At 38.0% G+C, this 22,365-nt stretch overlaps 1 protein-coding gene across 18 annotated transcripts in view; it reads left to right on the forward strand.

The window, feature by feature from the left end:
- The window catches only part of DMD (dystrophin), a 2,551,447-nt gene that overhangs the window by 2,026,978 nt on the left and 502,104 nt on the right, over nucleotides 1-22,365 (forward strand). For all 18 annotated transcript variants that reach the window (XM_067023689.1, XM_067023685.1, XM_067023692.1 and 15 more), the window contains one exon: nucleotides 22,003-22,192. In XM_067023689.1, coding sequence (XP_066879790.1) covers nucleotides 22,003-22,192 — 190 coding nt within the window. The remainder of the gene's footprint in view (nucleotides 1-22,002; nucleotides 22,193-22,365) is intronic.

Here is a 22,365-nt window from a genome sequence, read left to right on the forward strand (position 1 = left end):
TATAATTGTTTCCTAAACAAAAGTTACAGGACACCAACAGACCTTTCTTTTTTTCATTCATTAATTTAATATTATGGTGTCTAAAATTAAAACAAATGGGAGACAGTTTCCCTTTTGCTTCGTTTAACTGAACCATTGTTAGCAGCTGCAGCCGTTACATTACTTTCAATTATATATGCATTTTTCATTGTCTTCCCATCACTATCGTTCTCAAGATCTTTAAAATATTCAATAAAATATGTAAATTAGCTGGAGTTTATTTTTAGAAAGTTGAGTTGTTGTTTTTTTTGTTTTCTTCCTGGTATGCGGGCCTCTCACTGCTGTGGCCTCTCCCATTGCGGAGCGCGGGCTCCGGATGCGCAGGCTCAGCGGCCGTGGCTCACGGGCCCAGCCGCTCCGCGGCACGTGGGATCTTCCCGGACCGGGGCACGAACCCGCGTCCCCCGCACCGGCAGGCGGACTCTCAACCACTGCGCCACCAGGGAAGCCCCAGTTGAGTTGTTTTGAAAAATGGATATGATCATCATTTGCTTTGTAATTTTATCTCTCCAATTCTAACAGTCATCTGATGTGGAGATCTTTTGGCTCCATTCAGTTTATAATAGGGCCTTGTTTTCTTTCTGTAAACCATTAATTCACACGCATTTCTGGTATCAACAAATGCACAAAACAGGTATTAGTGAGTTTTGTGGAATTTATTCTTTTCAGTTTCCTCCCCCACAGGGGGGTCATTGAAGCAGTTCTAGGTGCTGTTTAACAGCACCTCTTTCTTAGAACTCTTTTACCACTTGGGAAGCGTGATACTATTGCTAGCTAATTGAGGCAAAGAGCCTGGCTCAGGTTCTTTGTCTTACACGGAGCTTTTTCAGATTCTCGAGGCCCGTAGATTCTGAGCTCCTGGCAGCCACTACCTACTTCCCAGAGCCCAGCAGCTTCATGTCTTCAACCCTGCATACTACTTTGTGTTTCTGTGTCATTTCTGACCCACAGAGCTATTTGTCTTGTCTCTGAGCCCCGATGGTGCCTTTCTGGTTTTGTGTTTTTATATTTTACCTATCGTTGTTCTGTGTTTGGAAGTTTCTTCTGTGTTTTGAAACAATTTTCCCCTCATGTAGAGTGATATTTACTTACTGTAGAAATTTTTTAAAAATTGAGAAATAATCAACCTTAACATTTTGTAGCACTTTCTTTCCTAGTTTTGTAAATGTATTTTGCCTGTATCTATTTTTAAAGATTTTTTTTTTTTTGATGTGGACCATTTTTATAAGTCTTTATTGAATTTTCTACAATATTGCTTCTGTTTTATGTTTTGGGTTCTTTTTTTTTGGCCACGAGGCATGTGGGATCTTAGCTCCCTGACCAGGGATCAAACCTGTACCCCCTGCATTGGAAGGCAAAGTCTTAGCCACTGGACCGCCAGGGAAGTCCCTGCTAATATTTATTTAACTTACTCCCAATTTAGTAACAATCGAAAGCATTTCCAGATTGGATTTTTTTTCCTTTTCAAAATCCTTACTACATTTTTATTAGGAAGGTAATGCTCAGGTATTATCTTTTCAAGAGGAAAAATGGATGGGAAATACTTCCTTGAGGTGCATGGTGACTTACTCAGTAGTCAGAAAGAAAAGCAGTATCCACGTGCCTCCAGCCAGTGTTTTATGCACTGGCCCTTCTGCCTAGCATCAGTATTCATCCAAAGAGATGGAAACTATTCAAATTTGCGGGAAATCAATTCCACATTCAAATCAGTGGTTGTGGGTTTTAATATCTTCTAATATTCAGCTTCTCAGCTTCCTCAAATCCCTAAGATGATACTCATTACATCATTCTGTGGCTAGTCAGTGTCTTTATGCCATAGAGCATTTCTTTATTTTTTTTACTTTTGGCTGCATTGGGTCTTCGTTGCTGCGCGTGTGGGATCTTCCCAGACCAGGGCTCGAACCCATGTTCCCTACACTGGCAGCCGGATTCTTAACCACTGCACCACCAGGGAAGCCCTGTCCATAGAGCATTTAAAGCAAGTCACACAGACCTAATCCAAGCCCTTTTGGAGATTTTAACCTGCATTTCATAGATTCATGGCTACTCGTACAATTCCTGAGGAGTTGTGTTTTCCTTTTACATTGCAAGTATTTTAAATATACCTAGTGAAATTGAATTAGCTGTGAAACATCAACTTTATCACAACCTCTTTTAAAAAATATTTCAATGAAACAAACCCTCCACAGAAATGACCAAACACAAATTGCATCCTGAGACAAATTAAGTGAATAATAATCATGAATTCATAATGATTGTGTATGATTTTTATGTGTTTTTTGATAATGAGATATGATCTATTGATGTTTACTATAAGTCCTACTGAAGTTGCCTATTAAAAACAGGCAGGCTAAAATGGCATTATTCTTTTTAGCTGTGAGTATAGCTGTTGACCTCTACTTAGACAGAGCTGGTGTTTCAAACCAAAATCTGTGTCCCTGAGGCCTATGCTCCCTTCATTGCTTTTTAATGGATACATGTTAAGTTGGAAGGAGGTTCTGGCAGCTTTTCACAGGAATGTAATCTCAGCTCTGTCGTCTTCAATATTTCCATCAGGGACTTGGATGAAGACGTAGATAGCATTCTTATCAAATTTTCCGGTGACACAAAGCAGAGAGAAATAGCAAATACTGTAGACAAGAGTATCAAGAGCCAAAAAGATTTCAACAACTTGGGGTGGTGGGCTGAATATTGAAAGATGAAATGTAAATATAAGGCAGTACGCTTGGTTCAAAAGAAAAGTAAAAGACACAATCCAACCGACTTAGACTGGGCTCCCTGGAAACAGGGAGAAGAAGATTCCCTGGGATGGAGAGTTGTGTGCAGAAGGTTTGTTGAAGAGTGTTTCCATGAGATACATGTGTAAGGATGTGACAGAGCTAAGACTGGGCAGAGAGAGAAGCTACCCTGCAGTGAACCTGAGGCCTGGGCAGATTCTAAGGGGAGATATGGAATTTGTAGGTCCCTTCAGAGATGTCCTGAATTGAGGCAAGGGGGCTGGGCCTTTGTATTCCAGTATCAGCTGGTTATTGGTTCTGGGTCACCCTGTGGGAGAGGGCAACCTTGGATAAAACAGTTACCTACAGCTGAGGCCAATTTCCAGTGAGAGAGGCAGCTGTGAGCTGTTAGCAGCCAATATTCCCACCAGCTAGGGCATGGGTCTTGGCAGAGCGTCAAAGTATATACTACCCAAGTGTTACCCAAAGTGTGGTCCTTGGACTAGCAGCATTCGCATCACCTATGAGCTGGCTAGAAATGAAAATGTGTGGGTCCTACCCCAGCCTACTAAATCAGAATCTCTGGGGATGTGGCCCAGAAAACTTTTAACAAGCTTTCCAGTCTCCAGCTCATTTCTATGCATATTACAGTTTGAGAACCACTGCACTATGCCAACCAAAAACATTCAGAATGGGGAGGTAACAGGGGTTTTAGTGACAGTAATAATCTGTCTCTCTGTCTCCGTCTCTGTCTCTCTCTGTCTCTCTCTCTCCCTCCCCCCCCCCCCCCCCCACCGAACACACACACACTGGAAGAGGAAAGCTAAGGAGGTATTAGGCTGGATAAATTCAAACATGTAATGTAGTCCTAAGAATTTATGTTTCAGCTTAGCAGAGAGGGATTTTGTGATCAAGCTGTCCAAAGATGGAACAGGCTGCCTTGTAAAGTTGTAGAAGTGTTCAAGAACAGGCTGGGTAACGCCTTGGTGTAATAATTTGAAGCATCAGGGGGACACATGACCTTAGCATCCTGATTATCCCCCTCCTATACTTGTCTTTTATTTTTTTTTTCCAAATGGGTCTCTGCCAGAACTAGTTAACTCAAGAAGGGGTACATGGTGAAAAAAAAAAAAAAAGTTTAGGCACGATCAGGTTAAGTCAAAGTAAACAAATATCTGTAGAATTAATCAGACTTTTATTACAGTGTGTGCATTGTGAATACACAATATGTGTTTGGGAATGTTGAGGAAAAGGATAGTCTATATAGTATGCATATGTTTAATAACTCTGACCGTGGAACTGATTTCTCTAGAAGAATCTTACGGGCCACTGTAGTAACTGGTACGATACTCAGTACTCAGTAAGCATTTGTCAGAGAGATGGCATAGCATCCAGCCGAGGCTACTGCATGAAGATCATTTCACTGGATGTTACCTAAGTAGTGTTCTCAAGTGCCATTAGCTCAACTCTTCACTTGGGCATACATTTATACATTTGCATACTATTCAAGGGAACTTGTGTTACTCTGCCTTTCACTCTACTAAGACGTAGACGTTTTCTATTATTCCCTTCAAACTATTATTTTAACTCATATTCTATTAGAAGTTTAGGAACATTTTCATGGATGGATGGATGGCTAGATAGATAGACATAGATATGGATAGATGGATAGATAAATGAGGGAGAGGGATTGGAGAGAGGGAGAAAGAAAGAAGAGGAGGAAAAGGAGAAGGAAGACAACTATGAAAACAACAGCAGTGACAATGATGACAGAGAAAGAGAAAGATCAATTGTCTGGCACAGCATATTTGACTTATCTTTGTTTTCCTGAGACTTTCCACAATGAGAATGGAGGGTAGATCCTTTAGAAACCACAGAAATAATCTTGGATCCCTTTAGTAAAAGAAGTGTCTATTTTAGCAAATAGCAATAAACAAGAGTCTATTATAATTGCTGGGATCTGCTAATACATATTTTTTTCCCCTGAAACAAACTCCATTAACCCTCCTTGATACTCTGTCCTCATCAACATGTTAATAACATGGGACTAACTCTTACAGTTTTTTTTTCCCATGCAAAACATATAATCTACAACCTGCTAATGATTGCATTTAGCCTAATTGTTAGGTTGCTGCTGGTGGCAGAAAAATTTATCCTGGCAGATAGGCACTTCTAGAAGCCCAGCCAAGCACTTGGTGTGTGTGAGTCAGCCTCCATATACTTCTCACTTGGCAACCATTCCTGATGGATAGACCCAATCAGCTCTGAGGAGAGGCCAGGGCTGCTCAATAGAGTCTGGAGAACCTGAGTTGAAACACAGTTCTAGCAGGATTTTGCAGACTCCTTCTTGAGCGCAAGCCCCTAATTAAAAGGGCAGGATGGCTTACTTGGGCTGAGTTCTGCTCTCTCTTGTCAAACAACAACCAGGGAGACAGACATCTTTACAATTTGCTAGTCCACATTCCAAATGATTATAACATTTTACATGTCTGAGTTAACTGAATGTGTTGCCAATTTCATTATCAAAATATTTATAACTCAGGAAATGATACTGAGACAACAGAGAGTCTATGACTTTCCCCAGCTCAAAACCCCAGCTTTGTGACAATTCTGACACAGAAATGCTTGTATTTGAAGAAGAAGAAGGAAGTCTTCTTTTGCTTTTGCTTATGTTTACACTGAAGTATCATTTATATGATCTTGGGTTCTCTGATTCTTTGAGAATTTTCTCACGTAGGGTGACTTGTTACTTTTCAGTACTTGAAAGGGCTCTAATGCATACATACATACATGTAAATAGTTCTATTAACTCTTTTCTGCTTTTGCCAGCATCATTGTGACTGGCTCCAAGAGGGCATCTAAGCAAATATCTGCCATTCTTCTTGGAAAAGCAAGTTTCTCTCCATCTTCTTCATCTCTATTCCAAACTTTTGCCAAATTTTGCTTTTGAAATGGGTTATCTGGTAGAGCCTAATGATTCTAACTTTAAAAGAAAAAGACTCAAATAGTAACAGTTACATGTATACTACTGTCATTATTACATAACGAAAGTATCTAAGGTGAAAAGACTGATATGAACATACATTTTTCATTTTCTAATTAATTGCTTTGGTAAAAATTAAGCGCTCACTCTTTTCCAGGTACTGCAATGGGTGTTGTGGATGCTGAAGAAAATTCCCCTTGTATTTATGTTTATGAATACATATGCCAGGAAAGTATAATAATAATATCTTTTTCTCAAAGAAGAGATATAACATTCTATTAATATTAACTTTTATTCCTTCGAACATATATAGGAAGAATTGTCAATACTGTTATAATTTAATGAGGGAACTGTAGAATTCTAAATTTACTTGCACTGGGTTCATAACCAAGACTTTTAAAATGTATCCTTAATACCATTATTGTATCATTTGAGTACATATTCCACAAAACATATATGCAGTATTTTCAGTTCTAGCACCAAGGCTACACCAATACTTTTATTTTTATCACATCATTTTTTATGAAGATTAAAGTAATTATGTCACACACTGCACGTTTTCAGAGCTGCTTTAAAATATGCTCCAGGCAAGACATGATCAGGTGGGGAAAATTATGATATTCATATTTTCAAAAGAAAAATCAGATACATATGTGCCTATCAAAAACACTCCAATTTTACAGTGTATATGATGAGCTACACCTTTACCTCTAGAGACTGTCATTTTTTCCTCTAAGAACTCAAATTACTTAATGATAAACTAATTATTAAATCACGCCTAGAATGTAGTGACATAATGGTACAAATGTTGTAAATAAGAAAGGGAAGAAGAAAAACACAGTTTATCCACAAATTGTTTGTTTCTACTGACAACGTTTATTGAAGAAGGAAGGTGCACTAGTGACACACAAAGTGGTCTCGAAGACGGGTGGGGAGTAGCAGTAAACTCACGGTGTATTCTGTCATGCCAGCAGGGAAATGGAAGAGCTGAGCTCAGCTTTAGAAAGTTGCCTGGGGAGCCAGTGATTTCTAAGTAACCACTGTAAAATTTTTGAAATTCACTTCAACAATTTCATTGACACCAAGTGAACAGATAGATGAAACTCAGCAGCATGGTCATTCTGAATGGCATTCATCTTTCCTAGATGCCACCTCATTCATTGTCAGTCCTGTAAACTGGCTTGTCCCCTTGCGTGGATTTTTGACACGGTAACTCTTTTTTCTTTAATGTTAATACCTCTGTCATCGTTTTTTTAAAAAAATATTTATTTAATTTATTTATTTTTGGCTATGTTGGGTCTTCGTTGCAGTGTGCGGGCTTCTCATTGCGGTGGCTTCCCTTGTTGCAGGGCCCAGGCTCTAAGCCTGAGGGCTTCAGTAGTTGTGGCTCGCGGGCTCTAAAGCGCAGGCTCACTGGTTGTGGCGCGCGGGCTCAGTTGCCCCGCGGCATGTGGGATCTTCCCGGACCAGGGCTCGAACCCGTGTCCCCTGCATTGGTAGGCGGATTCTTAACCACTGCGCCACCAGGGAAGCCCCCAATATGGTAACTTTTGCTTCTTTGTGCTCACAGACCTCATCGAGCAAAATAAGAATTGGATAAAAGAAATTTAACTCCCATTCTATGGCGGGCAAAAGCAATTCATAACTACACTTACCTGACTGAACCTGAATAGGAAAGTGACCAAATTGTTGAGTAATCTACTTATGTGGAGTTTTAAAGTGTCGTGCCATTATCAGTATTGTCACTAGCATATACCTTGAAACCAGCTATAGCAAATCAGTTGATTAATCACTAAGCGGCTTATTTAAATGACAAAATATAAAGAGCATTTTTTTTTTATTTTCAGAAATCTTGCCAGTACTAGAATGAGCCAGATGCTTTACAACATGGTATCCATAATTTAAGAAGTAGTCACTCAAAGGATTTCTAATTCCATTTCCTTACGATTCAGGTTGCTAGAATTTGGAAAAACACTCTGAGGTAATGACAGAGTAAAATAAAATACGTGGATTTCATTGCTAAGGCTTATTTCTGATTATTTTTGCAAACTTTGCTGTGTATATATTAACCTACCTCGTGATACTCATAGCAGCGGGTGGTGGTGTTTTTAAAGATGTGAATGTATACGTTTTTCTAGATAATTTTAAAGAATGTTAGTTTACATGAGGATTTTTTTTTCTAAAGGTCTAAAACAAACTCTTCAAAGATTTAATTACTCTAACAACAGAAAATGTGAACTTTGTTTTCTAAAGGAGAACAGAGCCTGTGGAAACGTTGCTTACAATAATCAGATTGTTGGCTAATCTTAGAGGAGAAAGACATCAATTAATTCACCGAGAAGCATTAGCGCTATCTTTGCTCAATAATTCACATCATAAAAATTTGGGGGAAAATTAATTTAGATGATATTGTATGTAGCATACATATAATAAATGAATATATATAATAGATGAACATTCATTTATTCAGCCTTGACTTATTTCCTACATGATGATTAAAACTTGCATCAAAAACTACTCTTTAAAAATCCATCCTAATTCCCACATAAATACAGCTGTACTATGAAAAAATAAATCTTTCTTCTTTAGGGATATCCATAAAATTAAGGATATTCATAACATGGTGTCTTGGAAGAAGTGCTCAGCTTTGGGTGAATACAGATGTTTGGGAAAAATAAAACTCGAAGAAGCATTGCCTTTACGGTGACTCCTCTCTTATTTATTATTTCTGTCACTTCTTATGTGATCCTGTCCCCAACTTTGCCTCCCTCCCTATTCCTTTTGATCTCCGCTTCAGCCTCCATGGTTTCTCCATTATTTTCGGCAGTTGCTTCGCATGGGTCTCACCCGCTTGGTCAACTCATGTATTCCTCTTCCTGCCCATGTATTCCCCCACCCCCAATGGCTAGAAAATCCTTGTCTCAGGCTCCTCCAGCATCTTCTTGCTTTGCTAGTTCTTTTGCTTCTCAGCATGTCTTTTTTTCACTTTTTTAGCCTCTTCTTTGTCTCATCTGTATATTTCTGTCTTCTACCTCTGAACTGTTATCCACTTAGAAAATGGCACATCAGGGCATGGTTCCTCTGAGCAGATCTTCAGCACAGCCATCTGAAATGCTGCCATGAAGTGAGGCTACCTTGCCATTGTTCATTTTTTTCCATAGCGTATGCAGACTGCCTTGATCCAGGTCAAAAAGTATCATAATTGAGGAAATAAAATGCACAAAAATCTCCTTGATTATTTTTCCCCTAGAAATATAGAAGAGAAATGATTTTGAACCAGATACGTAGAATAACCCTTGTGTCACACTAACAAACAGTGTTCTCTTGTTAGCATCTTACTGTAAATTCATTCTTTAGGACCCTGAGATCTAGTAACTTTTCATTTCCAAATAGTAAGGACCTATCTGTTACTTGCAAATTATTTTAATATGTCTTTTACATAAAAGACTGTCCCTTCCGAAAGCTCTCATTTTGAAAATATTTGGGGGGGGATAATTTTTAAAAATATTCACAGTGTGTGTTTATGTCCCCCTTTCTAGTCCAAACTCTAGCTATCTTAAGCTTTGTGTATCTTTTAAAAAATAATAACAAAACGCCTATACTTTTTCATTCCTGTCAAAACAGGTTCACTAGAGTTTGTGAACTTAAAATAGTTATTGTCTAAGTTAGAAAGTTGATTTGCTCCTTCCATCATGTTCATTGCCTTTGCACCACAGCAAAATTGTAAATGTAAACTTATTCCCTAGAAGATGAGCTGGGCTGCAATTTTCAGCTGATTGGGAGAAGCAGCCCTGAGTCGAGCACTGTCAGGCTGATTTGAGTCTTAAGATATGTTGATGATTATTGTGTCAAATGTAATCAAGAATGTGGGCTCTCAACTGACTAAAGGCCTGGCTGTTTTTAATTCAGGTTCGTATATGAAGTAGACCTCTGCTTCACTGGTAGCCACAGCTGGCTGTAAAAGTGAGCAATTTAAAAAATACAGTTCTGTTCTCTATGGAGCTGTAAGGATCGGGGGTTGGATGCACAGAGGGAAAATATCCTCATTCTCTCCTTTAAAAATTCTATCTATTTTCAGTATAATGTTCTCATCTTGAAATTTCCCTGTAGCTCTGTATCAGTGGTTTTCAACCTCCTCAGATCCAATGCCAACCCCTTTCTTTCTTATAACAAACACTTTGTAACACCTTCTTTACTGTCATAAACTAAAATTTGTAGATAATATACCCTACCTGCAGACACATTTTTTAAAATGGGTGCACTGACTTTAAAGAGAAATACGAGTCGTTTATAATAAAATAATATGTATCTCTGTATGTAATGATTCAATCAGGATCAAAGTAGAACACAAATGAAGGTTCTGGTTGATTGTACTGTGAATGCAGTATCAACAAATGTGGGATGACACCAGTGTGTTGTACCGGGACTCAAATACTGTGAGTGGCACTGGCCGTCCGTAGTGTAATTTTCCAGAATGCTAAACAATTTTTGACAAAATTCTTAACACAATGTAAAATTTTCCTTGGATTTTCATGGCAGTTAGTTGCATTTATGAAAAATTCAGTGTGTATTAAAATCTTGACAAAAGTATTTTATATTTGTATGTAAAATTGAGTTAAGTTCTAGGTTCAGGTGTTTATAAACAGGATTTCGCCCTACGTGCGTATCTAGTGGGACTTGGAACAGTGTTTTGTTGTATGTGGAGTCTACCATCTCCAGCCCCTCCCCACGGAATACCAGTAGCACTCTTCAAGCACCCTGTTAGTCAAAATTCTCCCTCAATTTCCAGAAAGCCTCTGCTGTGTTGTCTGTAAGATTTCTTTAAATATTTTTTCCCAACGAGAACTGATCTATCAATTAATGAAATAACATTATTCTCTGAGAACCTAGCCTTTTCTTTCTTGGTGATCCAGTTGCCATTTTATAAGACTGAATGAAATGAGCAAACATTTAACATCTGCTAGATTGTTTAGCACAGTCTTTAAAAACTCTGTGATTATCACTGCAGTTATAATCTATTTCCACCATCTTTATTAAATGCCCTGGTCTCTACAAAAGGGTGATGATGACCTTCCTTTCATAGCTATATTAATTGCCTTCTAACTAGATGTTGACAAATGCAGTTGAATTCTATATTAAAATCACAGGAGATATTATTGTAGCTACCAAAGACATGTAAAATCATGAATGCTTCTTAGATGGAGGCTGTGAGAGAAATATGAACCCATTTCTTGCAGAGACTAATCAGGTAATTTAGTAAAACAAACACAGATATACACATAAACAGAGATTTCTTTAAAAAAAGCTTATATTATCTATATGTTTGAGGCAAAAATAATTTTTTTCACTGAAGAATTTTTAGAATGCTAGGTAAACAAAATGCAGCAGTGTATTTACATTTCATCAGGACATTTGACAAGGTCTTTCATTATATTCCTATGACTAAGTTGGAGAAATCCTGCTAGATGCAAGGCAAACTGGGTGGTTTAGCAACCATTTCATGCTTTCACACAAAGAATGTTGATTAATAGAGCAATGTTCAGGAATTCCCTGGCGGTCCAGTGGTTAGGACTCAGCGCTTTCATTGCGGGTGGGGTGGGGTGGGGGCCCGGGTTCAATCCCTGGTCGGGGAACTAAGATTTTAAAAAAAGAGATCAGTGTCAAGTGACGAATGAAGATCTCTGGTGCTATGCCACAATGCTCTATTCTATCCCTGACACACTAAATTTTTTTTTAATAGCTGAACACTTCCGTTATGTTTTACATTATGTTATGTTATGTGCCACTCCACATGGCTTGCGGGATCTTAGTTCCCCAACCAGGGATTGAACCCAGGCCCTCGGCAGTGAAAGCATGGAGTCCCAACCACTGGACTGCCAGGGAATTCCCTTATTTTTTTTTTTTTTTTTTTTGGACAGAACATGAGTGGAGCTACAGAGAGGGTGTCTATTCCAATCTACGGGTGATGCAAAGCAGGGAAGGGAGGAATATGTTGGCTGACAGAGCCAAATGGGTGCCTGGATAGGATGACTTTTAAGGCCCTTTTGGTACATGCTATCTCTGGACCAGGATCAAACTTACACTCTATCAGAAAATTTGCCAGTCCAATGGATTCATTTTGACAGAACTTATTGTTTGCTTTGCCCTCTGTTTTTGCAATGCACCTAAAAATACATTGAATTAGCATTCTTTGCAGGAGTGCATTTAATTTCTTTTTTCAAAAAATACATTGTTTTCGTGAAAGAGTAGCAGAAATTCAGTCACTGACAATTAAATGTGACATGTTGCCCGGTGAAATAGTCCACCATTTCACTTCAACTGCTAGTACAAAACTTGATGAAAGATATAAGCTCCAAAGATTTAATATCCACACTTCTACAAAGCAAAACATAATTTTGATCACAGGGATGGCTTATTCTCATTTTGAAACATCTTAGTTATAACTGAGTCATAGTCTATTATGCAGTCAATTCTCTGTAACAAACAAGAGGATATGTACAAGCTACTGTGAGGTTCAACTGAAATAGTATATGAGAAAGCAACGTATAAGCTTTAAAATGCTATACAGGGCTTCCCTGGTGGCGCAGTGGTTGAGAGTCCGCCTGCCGACGCAGGGGACGCGGGTTCGCGCCCCGGTCCGGGAGGATCCCACGTGCCGCGGAGCGGCTGGGCCCGTGAGCCATGGCCGCTGAGCCTGCGCGTCCGGAGCCTGTGCCTCGCAACGGGAGAGGCCACAGCAGTGAGAGGCCCGCATATCACAAAAAAAAAAAAAAAAAAAAAAAAAAAAAAAAAAAATGCTATACAAATATAAATTATTATTCAGTAAATTTGCATCAAGAAATAATTCTAATTTATGAGTGTTTTAGAAACAAGGGATTGTGACCTTCTCATTTTTAGAAGTTGTGCCTATTTCATTTTAATTTAATGTATTGAATGTCTGTTCAATGCCAGGATCTGTGGTGTGAATCCTTGTGCTCAAGGAATTTACAGTAAGTTGATGATGATGGCTGATGATGATGATGATGATAACGAAGATATAGAGCCTTTTATAAGCGGTGCATTCATAAGTAAGAGGATTTTTGAAAGTACGTGCAGCCCTCAGATTTATTCCTTTAGTGTTGTAGTTTTAATTGAAAAAATGAATCCTTAATTTTTTACTATTCTTCATAAATTTGACTTGATTTTATAGAAGGCCATCAGTATATTTCACATTATCTAGTTCCTTTAAATGTAGTTTCTCCCCATAGTAATTAAAAGTAAGAATGCAGGAAACTTTAACTCTTTATTTTGATCATTAGTTTTAATGAGCTCAAGTTATTTGTAATCCTACAAGTCTTATAAATCATATCTGAGTCATTAAAAGGGATTGAGAAATAAAAGGGCAATTCTTTTCGAGTCTATCAAGACAGCGTCACTTTGAGAGATTAATTCATTTCTCAACCAGTCTTACTAAAATGTGTCTATTTTACTGTAATACTTCTAGGAAAGAAACATATGAAGGTTTGGTTTTCTTGTTAGATACTTTTAGTGTAAAACATTTCTCAAAAGATACAGATTTCCAGATTATCTTGGTATTATTAGCAACCATAAATTACCATTACGAGAAGGCCACAACCGTATGTACTATAATTTTCTATTATTTCATAAGAAAAAAAGTATTTTATTCCTGACTGTAATGCCCTCTTTTAAAATAAAATCCTCAAGCCTACTTCAAGTCCAAAGTGCAGTATTCATTTTAATAGGTCTCTTAGGTGGCAGCTGAAGATGATAAGCAAAGGACTAATAATGTTTTTCTTCACACAAATATACACCATAATCCTGATTCTTATAATAATCACAGCAAATGAGGCGCTTTTGAGAATAGTACTATATTAATATCCATTATGTTTACCTCACAGGGAGGTTGGCAAGTCTACCTTAAGAGAGAATGTCAGAGTGGACTAAGAGCCACTTAGGTTGGAAACTGCCCAGCCTCTCTGAAAGCCAGGTTTTCTCAACTGTAAAATGTTGATGATAATAACAACCGACCCCATTAACCTCATCAAGTTGTTTAACATATCAAAGGAGAAGATATACAGAGAAGAGCTTGAAAACTGAAGAGCATTGTTTTAGCGCAAAATTCTATAACAATAAGTGTTGAATTTAAATGACTCTCAAAAGTGCATTATTAACCACAAGAGTGCTGAATGAGGAATTGAGTAATAAAAGTCACAGATACTTAGAGACTATAACTTGAAGTTCATATCAGGAATTATGCAGTCGTTCGTATTTCTAAATTCCATTGACAGACCTCTACTGTAAATTCATATAATCAGTTGATATGTTTTTAGCCACTTCTTTCCTTTTAAAGGGAATCTGCTATACGTTTGCCTTTTGATCTTAGAAAATTGAACCCACCTGCCTTGCTGTCTTCTGAATACTATATAACAGCATCTAACAATCTACTGTTCTCTTTATTTTTTCTAAGTTATTGAGGATGGGAATGCATATTTGTTTGACTGCAGTCTTCTGAGACTTCCAGGAGATGATCTTTTTCACTGGTTTCTATCCTAGTTTTCATATATCCTTTAGAAGAGAAGAAAGCTACTCAATCTAGCTTATCAACAGTTACGAAAATATATCTTTTAAAGAGATTAACACTACAAGTGACCAAAACCAACTTAAAGATTCTCATTATACAAATCAGAGAGAATTTATTTAGAGTAGAAATTGTGTCCAATTATAAACCCAACCCTAATCTAAGTTTGTGTTCATCTGGAAGGTAGTATAACTGTACATTTTTTCTAAAGGTTTTTTACAGTTCTATAAATATCCAAAATAATATTTTGAGTCTCTGTATGTGAACCAAACCAAATGTAATCAATTACTCCCGACATTATTTTTAAACTTCTCCAAATAGTACCTTAAGGTCTTGTATCAGTAGAAAAATATAAAACGCAGATCATCTTAGACTAAAGAATGTTAACCTCTTTGTTAACATCCAAGGTAGGATCTTGAATACTGCACTTGTTCATAATATTTTGTATATTTTTTATCAATTTGTTTTTCTCAGTGATAAATGCCTGAAACACAAGTCAAGCGAAGTGAGTAATGCAAAGAATAGTACAAAGTACATTTTTACTGCTGTCTCCTAACGTTTTCTTTTCAGAAATATCCCAGTGCTCTGAGGAAAAGTGTGTAATTATGGTTATTTCTCTAATGATATATTGTGCAAATCTCAATTTAAAAAATGTCCAGAGAGTAAAAAAATAAAAGAGACAGAAAATGTATTTTGAAATTCCTTACATGAGTGATAATGCCTATATTCTCTTACTATCCAAAGATAAAGTTCAGGTGATAATATTTTTTTTACTAAAATGTCCGTAGCATTGAAGAAAGCTTAAATAGATAGCTTCCAAGCTGTGGTCTCTCTTTAGAGGACTAAATCTATTTCTTCGTGCAAGTGTGTTGCTTCTGCACATGTTAAAAAGTCACCCTGCGTTGTCTGGGGTGACGAAAGATAGGAATGAGTTTTCTGAGAACTAATCAGCGATACTTTGGGAACATTTAGGTTGCGGTTTCCAATTAACTGTGGAGAGTTTGAGTAATTTAGTACCAGACCTCAGGAGAGAGGGGATGAAAACCTCATTAATGCATATGTCGGTGAACAGAAAACCAGCAGATTTGCGTTGAAAATGGATTTGTTGTGTGCTGCAGCAAAGACCGGCTAGATCTTTCTACTATAGTTAGGGTGAGAGAATATCTTTGCATGTGTGGGTTCCCTCTGGGTAGGTTTATATGTGTTTCAAGGATGCCGCTTATGGTAAAGTAACAAAGAGATACATTCGTGCTCCAAAATGAAGGCCAGGATTCAGAGGCATAAACTTTCCTGCGCTTTTCTTTCTTTTACTACAATGAATATATCCGAGAGGAGTGGACACCAATATCTATTTTCAGAGTTAGGAAATCCTCTTTTTTAGGATGCAAGACTTGGGCTATAATCCCAATTCTGCCGCTTCCTTGTGTGCAACTTTGGGAAGGTCATTATGGTTCTCTCAGAATCAATCTTCCCAACAGCAAAATGAAACCAGCAATAACCTATGACAAGTATCTAAAAGGTTTCTGATTTGTACGAAAATCACTTCAATTAGGCAAACTTTTATTGAGCATCCATCACTGTATTTTGCTTCTTTTTTTTTTTTGGTGTTTTTTGTTTTGTTTTGTTTTTTTGCGGTACGTGGGCCTCTCACCGTCGTGGCCTCTCCCGCTGCGGAGCACAGGCTCCGGACGCGCAGGCTCAGCGGCCATGGCTCACGGGCCCAGCCGCTCCGCGGCACGTGGGATCCTCCCGGACCGGGGCACGAACCCGCGTCACCTGCATCGGCAGGCGTACTCTCAACCACTGCGCCACCAGGGAAACCCCATCACTGTATTTTGAGATAAAGCCCAGCAAGATGATCCCCAGTTCCTTTGATGAGAAAAGGAAACAAATGTTTAAAAAGATAAACGTTTGTTTATTTAATAAACAAACGTTTATCACTTGTTTGGCAAATTGAGATAGAAGTTCATGAATACAGTGTGATGCATATTACATTTGGGCTACTGGTAGGGAATCCAGATGAACTATAACCCAAATCATATTGTAACTATAGTTAAATGTTTACCTATCTGTCTTCTCCACCAGACTTGAATATGTTAAATGCCAAAGTCCATGTCTCATTGACTTTTGTGTCACCATCACCAAGCATAAATCCTGGCACATAATACATATGGACTAGATGCATGGATCACCTAATGAATGAGATGGAAATAAGAATGAGGTTCATATTTAAAGATAATCTGTGTGGAGGTTGAACCCACTGGGAAGGAATGAAATATCCAACTGGAAGCATACAAAGAAAAAGAGAAACACACTGTAGGTAGAAAAAATAGGGGATACCTTGTGAAATGGTGAGAGAATAAATCTGAACATACTTTAAAATCTTTAAAGAGCTATATAGATTATTAGATGTAAAATTTATTTTCTACGCTGGACCTTACAGCCTTCATCTCACACCCTTTGTCAATCGTTCCATTAAAAGGACAGAGTATGTCTCTCACTTTAGAGTTCGATAACAGAGGAGAAAAGAGAAACATCCTCTCATTGCCACAACCTTTTGGGTCATATATCTAAGTAGATGTTGCCCAAAGACAAATAAAGCCACAGTCTTTAGAATTGTTGCTAGAAAGGGAACTAATGGGATACTAGTCCAAGCATTATTGAAGGATCTGGCTTAGATTCATGCTTTTCATTAGTGCAAATTACTAATAGAACTGCTGGAGATTAAAAGGAATCCTTTCTACAAACTGCTGTATAGCCATAGGTAATAAAATTCTAGCTGCCCCTTGCAAATACAATGTAGAGTTATTTTTTTAAATCAAAATTAATTTATTTACTAGCAAACTAGGAGAGACTGTTATGGTTACAGAGAATTTGAATGTCAGGTTAACCCTGGTTCTATGAGTAGTGTTTGACGTTGCCAGAAATCTTTTGGTCCAAAGTCCAAGTGCTTGCTGCTAAGGTACTCACTTTCTGTGATCTATGTCTAACAACAAAAAAAGGGAAATAAAAGAGAAAGTCATCCTGTAATCCTTCCCCTAAAAATATCGTAGGAAATGATAGTGGTTAAAATGCAAATAAACCAAGAAGGAAAGATTGAGAGTGTTTTATTTGGTGACTCCATGACAATACCAGGGCACAGATGGAAATATTATTTAGTAGAAGACTAAGTGCTGTGAATTTCCCCAGTTGTCACACTTTCAGAAACACCGGGGCAAAATAGCCTTCTATATCAGACTGAGCCTTTTTTTCCCGAAAAATATTCAATGTGTTTGTTTCTGTTTGCTTATATATATATTTATTATATATGTATATTTTTAAAATCCTATAATATAGTGCACTGATTAAATATCATCCATCCATGTATCTAATCATGGAATATTGTCTATACATTAATTAAGCTCTTCAGCCTTACCTTGGAAAGTAGTAGGTTTCCCTTTTCTCTTTTGCTTTTTGTGTATTAGGTTGACCCATAAGAAATTAGTGATATTCAACTTAATAGCAAATCTGGAGTCTTAGAGATTTATTCAAAGATACCATAGTGTGTGTGTGTGTGTGTGTGTGTGTGTGTGTGTGTGTGTGTGTGTGAAGGATCAGATTATTACTTATCTGATTGCCTCATTTATAATCGGTTCTTAAAAAGAAAATGGAGATACTGAAGACATGCCTTCTGTGATTTTTCCCCTTTATGCAGACTTGTCTCTGGATGAGCACCTTCCCTTCTTGGGCAGATGCAGGATTGCACTAAGCTGTATAGCGCCAGCACTTTGCCCCTTCAGTAGATGCTTGCTTCTAACTGGTGATAATGCAACTCTGCCTTATCTATAGATCTCCTTAAAGGGCAACCAAAGGTGCAGTGGTTCTTCAGGCTCAGTTGCTGAGTGTGAGAATCCTCCGTCCTGTCTCCTTTTGAGACCACAATCTGTGCAAGTATAGTTATATATTTCTCCCCATACATTTTGTAACAGGTGTATTTTTCAAATTTTTATTTAGTGTGACATTTCAGCAGGTCAAGTTCTCCAAAAGGCACATCCTGAGAAAGCAATTAACGTGCAGGAATTTTTTCTGGTGCTCTCAGGTTAATACCTGTGAGAGAGGAAGGGGAAGGAAGCACGGTAGGGCGGAAGGAGAAGCTGGGCTTTAATTCAGTTGCAGCCACAACATCAGTCACCTCTCCTCTTCTCCGCTGCCTTCCCGAATTGCCCTGAGTTGGAGCAAGGGGACCGGGCTTCTATGGCCCACATATTAACCAGTCACTGGATGCAGCCTGCCTCCAGCAGCTTTCCTAGAAGCTAAAGCAAAACATACTTCAGTCTTGAAGAGGGGTCTAGGCAGCCCAGCACAGCATCCACTGCACCAGTAGTTCTCAAAGTTTGGTCTCTAGCATCAGTGATTCTCAAACTTTAGCATATATCAGAATCACCTGGAAGGCTTGTTAATATACAGCTTGCTGGCCTCTACACACAGAATCTCTGATTCAGTAGGTCTAGGGCAGGGCTTGAGAATTTGCATTACTAATAAGTTCTCAGATGCTGCCTGCCGATGCTGCTGGGCTGCGGAACAGACTTTGAGAACCACCCTGCCTGTATTTACATATGGAGGTTGGTGTCTGATGCCCTTATGAATAGAACTAAAACCTTTTGAAGTCACTATCCCATTCCACACTCCATCAAATTCTCAGCTATTTTTGTGCATTATAAACCTGGAATTGCTGATAATTAAAATTTGTTATATAAAAAGTACTTAACCAATGCAGTAGATTATATTTGTAAAGCATTATTACTATTTTATGATATCTGGTCATTCTTACTTTTAAAGTTCAGCCAAATTTTCTCCAGGGTCTATAATTTGATAATCCAGATAGGGGAATTTTTAAAAAAAATAATCTATGTTCAAGATCTTCAGTTCTGTTCTAGGCCAATTTTTTTTTGTTTCTTTATGATTCTTATTATTTCTACATTTTTATTTTATCATGTAAGCCATTTAAAGCCATATGGTAATGGAAAAATTTTAAGTATGGCATATAGTCAGAGCTATTTGGAATGCACAAATATGGCATACAAGTACCCTTGACTCATTTCTAGTCTAGACTTGGCACAATTAAAGTTTAAGAATTCAGTGTACATAGATTGATCTCAGGAGAAAGGATGCAGCCTTAAGTCTCCCACACAAGCAGGAAATAACAATCTCACCTCTGATCAACGAGATTTTTCTGCTGTTGCTGCCATTGAATTTTTTTAACATATTTCCAAATTGGAAAATATTCAGCCTGATGTTGTCAATATTTCAGACCACGAGGGTATCGTTTAGGAAAACAGTGCCTTAAGGTCCTGAAAGAGTTACTGCTCTTCCCTAAGGGCCTAATTTACAAAGCAGCAAACTCACTGGTAGGATTTGGCTGGAAACCTCATTGTCTGGGTAGAACCCTTTCATCTGATTTATGTGCATCACATTTTAGAAAGTTATTTACTAGTTACTTTCTCTGGAAGCAGAGGGTTAGTGGTGTTTCTCTTTAAGGAAAGAGGAGCTAAGATGCATCAGGTGCAGCTCATCATGATGATGAAGCTGATAATAAAATGCACAGTATCTAATTCTCCAAGCTTCACTCTGCCATGAGGGAGTTTCACACTGCTCTTTTATTTTGTGTGAATTTGGAGTATGTTAGACTATACATCAGTGTCTAACCCTGCGTTTATCTTATGCAATGTGACAGCTTCTTTCTATGCCAGATTTGGAACTGGTGGTGGAGTAAATCTTAGTGATTTGCAGTGCACGAGCCAACCTAAAATATTAGGTTGAACTGGATGAAATTGCCCCTTTTATCGGTCAGAAATGGTCAAACATTAGCAGTTGCACCTGCTCCAACCTGTACATTTGTACGTTTCATGACAGATTATAACGTTAAGATTCTTCTCAGTGTTGTTGCAATGGTTCTGAATTTTTAAATCATATTAAATAAAAAGATAAATAAATAAGCAAATAATGATATTTTGATATTTCTCCCTGCATTGATAATTTGCCTGGAAACTAAATAAGCAGGGGGCCAGCAGTTCAGGTTAGCCCTTGAACTCCATGAGGTTTAACTGATTTGCCCAGCCAGAGCACCAAGCTACCTTTCAGCTGTGCAGTATCCAAGTTTATTTAGGAGTTGATAAATAGCTTAGTGCAATGCTTCCTTTTTTCCAATAGCTGCATCCTCGTAAACCTCTTCTACCCTCCACCAGTTAATGCAGACAGAAGATTTTTATCCAGTATGAGCACCAAAACTACACTGTGGAAGACTGTATGCTCAGCAAAAACCTCACCCATGATGAATAAACAGCTCTTCCCGGGGCTTTGCTGCCGCTGGCTTGGCAGGAGTTGTTTATTGCCTGGTTTGCACATCCCATGATAAAGTTGCTGCCGAAATAAATTGCAGTTTTGCATAATTATTGACAATCACATCTTAACAAGCAGTGTGTATCATATTCAAGTGTTCAATTTTTTTTAAATCCATTTTTAGCTTATGTTTAATCCCAGAAAGTGTTTGTGTAATAATAGAAGGCAAATATGGCACGTAAATAGAGTACTAATTTCCTCATTGCAGACAAAATTTACCTGAATCTTTTTTAGATGGGACTGTTATTGCCTCAGGCAATTTTCCTTCCCAGGCTATTATTCTGTAGACGTTTGCTGAGGGCATATGTGTGTGTATCCACAATACATACATTATATATATTGTCAGAAAATACGAATAACTTTTTTCTTAGACTTTTGTGTCATTAGGGAATTTGGTTCATTCCGTCTGAAAGATTAGAGAAATGAGAATGGGATGTGGGCAGAGAGAACTAACATTTTTGAGCAACTATAATATGTGATTACATAATGTGTGAGGCACTCAGCTTTACACACATTGTATTTTCGCTCTCATCACAGCATTATGTATTGCAGATGAGAAATCAGAGAGGTTAAGTAACTTGCCATATCACACACTTGGTAGAGGATATTGGGATTTGAACCCAGATCTGTCTGGATTTTAGGCTCCACTTTTTCCATTACACATAAAATTTTTCTTTTGGAAAATATTCTCAGTTGTATGACCATCAGGTAATGAAAATTAAAGCTAACACAATTAGAACATGAGAATGTTATGCAAAATTACATTTTGTACAACGGTTTCTAGGAAATACATGGTTTTCCTACTTCTTAGTCTTTTTGTTCTCTTTTATTCTCCAGTCCCCTTCTCTTTCTTCCTCCAGTGTTCAACTTTCTGTTCTAGGTTTGCATTTCTCCTGGCCTATCTAATCATGATTTCCTGCCTCAGGTGACATCAAAGATAAGCATGGTATAGATTTTAGGGGTTTACCTATAAAGATTAGCTTAAACTTTTGCAGCATATTAAAATAAGCTTTCAAAATTGACCAGCAGAAACTAAAAAGTTTAAAAAATTTTTTTTTGGAAAATTCACATGTGAACTTTCAAAAGTCTAAAAGTCCAAATACACACACACACACACACACACACACACACACACACACACACTATTCTAGTGGTTGATGCTTTGAAGAGGACTTTTAGCAACAACTCACCCCTTTGTTTGTATATTACAATTTAGTCCCTTGGACTTTGCTCTTTTCGTGGGATTCACTGGGTGTGCCTTTCTGATGTTTGAGGAGAATTGCATCTGGACATTTCTTCTTTTGCAGAGTGAGTGAGCGAGAGACTGCTTTGGAAGAAAGTCATAGATTACTGCAACAGTTCCCGCTGGACCTGGAGAAGTTTCTTGCCTGGCTTACGGAAGCCGAAACAACTGCCAACGTCCTGCAGGATGCCACCCATAAGGAAAGGCTCCTAGAAGACTCCAAGGGAGTAAGAGAGCTGATGAAACAGTGGCAAGTAAGTCAAGCATTTCTACTTTACCCCTCTTTTGAATCCAGTTGAAGAATTCTCAGCATTTGTCCTTGTAATTGATATGCTGTGGACAAAACAAAATAGTTGTTTTACATGGCCTTACATATTTAAGCGTTTGGGCTAGAAGAAGAGAGACAGAGGAAAAAGCATTTATTATT

Source organism: Kogia breviceps, chromosome X, assembly GCF_026419965.1.
Source record: "Kogia breviceps isolate mKogBre1 chromosome X, mKogBre1 haplotype 1, whole genome shotgun sequence".
NCBI lineage: Eukaryota > Metazoa > Chordata > Mammalia > Artiodactyla > Physeteridae > Kogia > Kogia breviceps.